The sequence below is a fragment of the Mandrillus leucophaeus genome, unplaced genomic scaffold (genome assembly GCF_000951045.1).
Source record: "Mandrillus leucophaeus isolate KB7577 unplaced genomic scaffold, Mleu.le_1.0 Scaffold145, whole genome shotgun sequence".
Classification (NCBI taxonomy): Eukaryota; Metazoa; Chordata; class Mammalia; order Primates; family Cercopithecidae; genus Mandrillus; species Mandrillus leucophaeus.
Genome location: NW_012101421.1, coordinates 1067480 through 1074417, shown reverse-complemented (window position 1 = coordinate 1074417; position 6938 = coordinate 1067480). Strand labels below are relative to the sequence as shown.

The window sequence follows — 6938 nt, the reverse complement described above, 5'->3', positions numbered from 1 at the left end:
GGAGTCTCACCTTGTCGCCCAGGCTGGAGTACAGTGGCGCGATCTGGGCTCACTGCAAGCTCTGCCTCCCGGGTTCATGCCATTCTCCTGCCTCAGCTTCCAGAGTAGCTGGGACTACAGGCGCCCGCCACCATGCCTGGCTAATTTTTTGTATTTTTAGTAGAGACGGGGTTTCAGTATGTTAGTCAGGATGATCTCGATCTCCTGACCTCGTGATCCACCCGGCTTGGCCTCCTAAAGTGCTGGAATTACAGGCGTGAGCCCCCGTACCCAGCCTGTTTGTTTATTTTTATAGAGGCTAGGTCTTGCTATGTTGCCCGGGCTGGTCTTGAACTCCTGGGCTCAAATGATCCTCCTGCTTCAGCCTTGCAAAGTGTTAGGATTACAGGCATGAGTTTTGAGCCACCATGTGTGGCCCCCAAATACTTTTTATCAAACAAACACCAGATGTTTTAGGTGCTCCCTTGAAAAAGATTTTTGTGGTGAAATAAGTTTGCTTAAGGTAGCATGTGTTTGGGAGTATTACAGTTTGATTTAGCAATTAAGGACTCTGGAAAGACCTGTTATAAAGAGACCTTTAAAGACTTAATCCACTATTTCTCAAATTTATTTGAACATGGAATCATTCAGAAACATTCTTTACTTTTCTTAAGGAACCAGTATTCCATGGAAAATTCTGGGAAGTATAACTTCAAAATACAGTATTAAAATATAGTATTTAAGAACTTAAAAATGTAACAGTAGAGCTGAATTTCATTTTGAAATTGAGATGTTATATGATAAATAAATTCAATGAAGTCTAAATATATTTACCTGAGGCTTTTGAATTTTTTGTGTCTGACTTAAGAGCATTTCACATTTCTCTTAAATCATTCTTTGCTCTTGCTTCATTAGATTGGGTTTCTGATATCCCAGTGTAACTTATCTGTTGTGTAACAAATTACCCCAAAAATGTGTACCTTAAATCAAAAGCATTTATTATTTCTCACTTCCTCTGGAATCTGGGAGTGGCTTAGCTGGGTAGCTCCAGTTCAGGGTCTCTCCTGAGGTTGCAGTAGAGCTGTCAGTAGGGGCTACAGTCATCTGAGGCTGGAAGTTCTTTTTCCAAGCTCACTAGTATGGTTGTTGGCAAGCCTCAGTTTCTCACCGGCTATTAGCCTGAAATCTCAGTTTTCTCACTCAGTTATAAGCTCCCTGAATGTTCCCATAGTGTGGCAGTTGGCTTCTCCCAAATAATTAAGAGAGAACCCAAGATGGAAGCCGTAGGCTTTTAAAACTTACCTCAGAAGTGAAATACCATTGTTTTTTCTGTCTTCTGTTGGTTACACAGAATTACCTAGTAACTGATAAAGCCACCTTGAATATAGGGCAAAACTAGAATATCCTTTTGTGTTAATACTTTTTTCCTAATTAAAATTTTTTTCCTGTGTTAACACTTATGAATACCAAAAGGTAGTTAAAGCGAAGTTTAATATACATATGGCTACTTATGTTATTTGACAATTATGAAGCAACTTTATTTTGTTATTTATTTTTTTTGAGACAGAGTTTTGCTCTTTTTGCCCAGGCTGGAGTGCAATGGCGTGGTCTCTGCTCATTGCAACCCCCGCCTCCCGGGTTCAAGCGATTCTCCTGCCTCAGCCTCCAGAGTAGCTGGGATTACAGGCGCACGCCACTATGCCCGGCTAATTTTGTACTTTCAGTAGAGACAGGGTTTCACCATGTTGACCAGGCTGGTCTTGAACTCCTGACCTCAAGTGATCTGCCCGCCTCAGCCTCCCAAAGTGCTGGGATTACAACAGTGAACCACTGTGCCTGGCTGCTTGTATATTTTTTTGTATATCTATTTATATTTACAATATAAATACACATTTGTACCACATACAGTATTTTAAAAATGTTTTTGAGTCTTTTTTTTTTTTTAAGTAAAAAATGTTAGAAATCAGTAGAATACATAGGAAATTGAGAAAAGTCTGTGTGGATATAACTTTATTTAAAATACAGGCAGGCCTCGATTTTGGTATAAGACATTTTCCATTGAGAAGAAAGTCATCCTTTATTTGTAGATACCCAGACCACTTACCCAAAGTTGCCTCTTATTTGTATATGATGACCCGTGATGCAGTTGAATGGGTGATGTATCTGCTGCTGCTGCTATACTGCCTCCATTACATATTATTGAGTGTGGTGCTTAGTGCTTTACAATTACTGTCTAACAATAGCTCACCCAATCCCTAAAATGATCCTGTGAAGTAGATAGTAATCACATGTGCAGATGAGGAATTTGAAGCACAGAAGAGTTAAGTTGTTCAGGGTAACCCAGTTGATAAGTAGTGGGTTGGGATTTAAATTAAGGTCCAACTCCAAAAGCTGGGTGCTCAATTGTTATAATGGGTTACTTTTTTTTTTTTTTTTTTTGAGACGTTGTCTCACTCTGTCGCCCAGGCTGGAATGCAGTGGTGCAATCTTGGCTCACTGCAACCTCCTCGTTCAAGTGATTCTCCTGCCTCAGCCTCCCCAGTAGCTGCGATTACAGGCACCCGCCAGCATGCCTGGCTAATTTTTGTATTTTTGTAGAGACGAGGTTTCACTGTGTTGGCTGGGCTGGTCTTGAACTCCTGACCTCAGGTGATCCACCCACCTTGACCTCCCAAAGTACTGGGATTACAGGTGTGAGCCACTGTGCCCAGCCCTGTAATGGACTGCTTTTAATGCTACTGTGGAACATTTTGTCTGATTATGTGAAAAAATATGCTCACATTTTCTTCTGGTTCTGTGGACGACACTGTCTTCTTGCTGTGCCTCAGAACCTGTTCCCTGTCCTGAAGCTCTGAACTACTTACTGGTTATAAATTGTATAGACTGAAGCAAGGACTATAGCACGGTGGAGGCAGGAAGTATTAGGATGGTAAAAGGGATCTGGACAGTTTTTTGTTTTTGAGACCGAGTCTCTGTCACCCAAGCTACGGTGCAGTGGTGCAATCTCGGCTCACTGCAACCTCCGCCTCCCGGGTTCAAGCAATTCTCCTGCCTCAGCCTCCTGAGTAGCTGGGATTGCAGGCTACCACCACCATACCAGCTAATTTTTTGTATTTTTAGTAGAGACAGGGTTTTGTCATGTTGGCTAGGCTGGTCTCCATCTCCTGACTTCGAGCTATCTGTCTCGGCCTCCCAAAGTGCTGGTGATTATAGGCATGAGCCACCGCGCCTGGCCAGAGTGTTTTTTAAGTAGACTCTATTTTTTAACAGTTTTAGATGAATGACAAATTTGAGCTGAAAGTACAGAGAGTTTCTACATATCTCTTGCCCCTGCACATGCACAGCCTCCACCACAGCATCGTGCACTGGAGTGGCCATTGATTTTTATGAGAGTGAAAAAGAGGCTAAGAATGCGGGCTGACTAGGGAAAGCAGAAGGAAACCTAAGTGCAACATTTAACTCCCCTTTCTTTTTCCTTTTACTGCTTTTAGTGTTAATACCCCAGGTCTTATGCTGCCTTGGACCAGCTTTAGTGTGAGGTGAGAATTAGAGAAGTGGTCGGCAAAGTGGTTGGTTTCTGGCGACTCCAAACATAGTAGGAAAGGAAAGGACCTACAGTAGGAAAGCTGAGCAGTGGTGAGAGGGGAAGGAATCCTGGGGTTAATAAACTGTCTAGCTAGCCCTTTTGGTATATGAGGGAATGTTGTCAACCATTTATATTTCTGGAAGAATGTTCCACTTGGAATTCCTGGCTTCTGCTTTGTACATCCTTTTTGTTTGTAAACCATTAGCCCAATTTTGGGTTATTATGCATTGTATAGAATTAATTTCAAGTTTTTTTCTTTTTTTCTTTAAAGTTCATATGAGAGATCCTAATAATCAACTTCACGTAATTAAAAATTTGAAGATAGCAGTAAGCAACATTGTCACCCAGCCACCTCAGCCTGGAGCCATCCGGAAGCTTTTGAATGATGTTGTTTCTGGCAGTCAACCTGCAGAAGGATTAGTAGCTAATGTGATTACAGCAGGAGATTATGACCTTAACATCAGTGGTATGTAACGAAGTTGATTGTTATTTTTTGAGTGAAATTTCCTTTTGTTAGAAAAAGCGATTCTGTGACTTGGGAGATAACATATATTTAAGAGCTTAGTAAGTGCTAGAGGCTGAGAATACAATGTTGAAAACAGTCCTAGGAACTTTGCCTGTTTATTTTATTCCAGAACCTAAAGTAGTATCTAGAACATATGCATAATAAATGTTTGTTGAATGAAAGAACTAACAGTAAATTAAAAAAATTCTTCTGTGACATAAGTAATACTATAGTTAAATAAAGAGCATTAAGTTTATTGTATTTTTATCTTGCTTGGTGTTAAGTGGAGAAAATGTTTATAAAATATGTGGGAATATGTAATGTTTTGTGAGTACGTCTTTAACTTGAATGGTAAATGTTTTCGTAACAAGATTGGTAGGTAAAATCATATATATACACATATGTATTTTATTTTTTTAATTAAATGTTTATAGAGATTGGGGGGGGGTCTCATTATGTTCCCCAGGCTGGTCTTGAACTGCTGACCTCAAGTGATCCTCCTGCTTAGCTTCCCAAGTGCTGGGATTACAGGTGTGAGCCACTGTTCCCAGCCTGAAATTATATATTAATATGTGAAGTGAGTTAGTAGTATTTGGTTTAACTGTTTTCCAATATTAAAAAGTCTTAATTGACATGGGGTAGATATTTTAGAGGGAAAATACTCAAAGTACATCATCAAATTGGCATATTTCAGCAGTCTAATAAAATAATCTTTTTAGGCCAGGATAATTTATAATCTAATACTTTAATACTTCCTAATATCATATTTAAAGATTTTCCTAAGCAGTCAGGCGTGGTGGCTTATGCTTGTAATCCCAGCACTTTGGGAGGCCAAGGCAGGCGAATCACTTGAGGTTGGGAGTTCAAGACCAGCCTGGCCAACATAGTGAAACCCTGTCTCTACTAAAAATACAAAAATTAGCTGGGTGTGGTGGTAGGTGCCTGTAATCCCAGCTACTCAGGAGGCCAAGGCAGGAGAATCACTTGAACCCAGGAGGCAGAGGTCACAGTGAGCCAAGATGGCACCATGGCACTCCAGCCTGGGCAATAGAGCGAGACTCTGCTTTTTAAAAACAAAACAAAACAAAACAAAACAAAACAAAACAAAACTTTTTCCTAAACATATGCGCAGAATTTGAAACGGACATATTTTAAGTCACCAAGTTAGTTGTTTTCCCTTGTATAGTTAAAAATATTTGTAGAATTATTTTGTTAAATGTTCTGTATTTTTTTCTTCTTTCTTTGCCTTTAGTTTTAATTCCAGCAAGATAAGTCAACTTGATAATTTTAAGTTGAGAATATTATGGTTATCTTTACCAGTCAAAAAAAATCTGAATTTCAGGATATAGTATATAGTTGGACAGTTCCTACCATATGTTTTCAATATGAAGCAAAAATCTGGGTATTTCTTGGAAAAAAGAACAGAATTTGAACTGTTATTTTTCTCTCATCAGTGTTGTAGTGTGAAGGGCAATGAATCAAATGCCAGAGTGTCCAAGTTTTTATACTACCATAATCATTAGTTAGATAACTTGAATAAGTCACTTAGTGTTTCCTTTTATTTTTATTTTTAGTATGTTTTGAGACAGAGTCTCACTCTGTTGCCCAGGGTGGAGTGCAGTGGTGCTATCACAGTTCACTGTAGCCTCGACCTCCCTGGGCTCAGGTGATCCTCACCTCAGCCTACCAACCATGCCAGGCTAACATGTTTTTTTAAAAGAGACAAAGTCTCTCTCTCACACAGACTGGAGTGTAGTGGTGTAATCATTGTTCATTGCAGCCTTGAACTCCTGGACTTACGCAATCTTTTCACCTCTGCCTCCCAAGTAACTAGGACTCCAGCAGTACACCACCATGCTTGGCTACTTTTAAATTTTTTTTTGTAGAGACGGGGTCTCGCTATGTTCAAATGATCCTCTCACCCTGGCCTCTCAAAGTGTTGGGATTACAGGCATGAACCACCATGCCCAGTCAAGTCACTTAGTGTTTCTGAGACTCTGTTTCCATCTCTGAAAACGGGAGTTTGGCTGGATTCTTTTTTTTCTTTTTTTGAGACAGCATCTCACTCTATCGCCCAGGCTGGGGTATGGTGGCGTGATCTCGGCTCACTGAAACCTCCACCTCCCAGATTCAAACGATTCTCCTGCCTCAGCCTCCCAAGTAGCTGGGATTACAGGTGCCCACCACCACGCCTGGCTAATTTTTTGTATTTTTAGATGTGATGGGGTTTCACCATGTTGGTCAGGCTGGTTTCAAACTCCTGACTTCAAGTGATCCACTTGCCTAAGCCTCCTGAAGTGCTGGGATTACAGGCATGAGCCACCACTCCTGGCCTGGCTGGATTCTTTCTTAAGGCCTACCCTAGACCTTTATATGTGATTCTGTTTTGCAGGATCTTAACAATTTTGTTAGCCTTGCAACAAATATTTATTGATTTCTGCTGTATGCTTTGTATTGAGATACAGAGATGAACAAGACATGCTTTAAAGTTTATAATCTGGTAGGGAGACAAACATGTTAACCAGTAATTATAGTATGGTCTAATTTATCATATATTAATATCACAATGCATTGTAATAGAGCTGTGGCATATCTGGTATGCCAAAAGTGCTGAAGGGGCACAGAGAGGGGTTACCTATCATATTTAAAAAACAAAAGTATCTGTTTCTCTTATATTTATTTCTTTTATTTATTTATTTATTTATTTATTTATTTTTTCTTATTTTTAAGAGACAGAGTCTTACTCTATCACCCTGTCTAAGGCTGGTGTGCTGTGGCATGATCATAGCCCACTGTAACCTTGAACTCTTGAGCTCAAGGAGTCATCCCATCTCAGCCTCCTGAGTAACTGGGACTATAGGTGTGTAC

General features: G+C 40.1%; 1 protein-coding gene across 1 annotated transcript in view; it reads left to right on the top strand.

The window, feature by feature from the left end:
- Positions 1-6938, top strand: part of TRAPPC8 (trafficking protein particle complex 8) — a 135675-nt gene that overhangs the window by 8877 nt on the left and 119860 nt on the right. The window contains exon 2 of the mRNA XM_011974378.1: positions 3837-4031. Within this exon, the coding sequence (XP_011829768.1) occupies positions 3837-4031 (195 nt within the window). The remainder of the gene's footprint in view (positions 1-3836; positions 4032-6938) is intronic.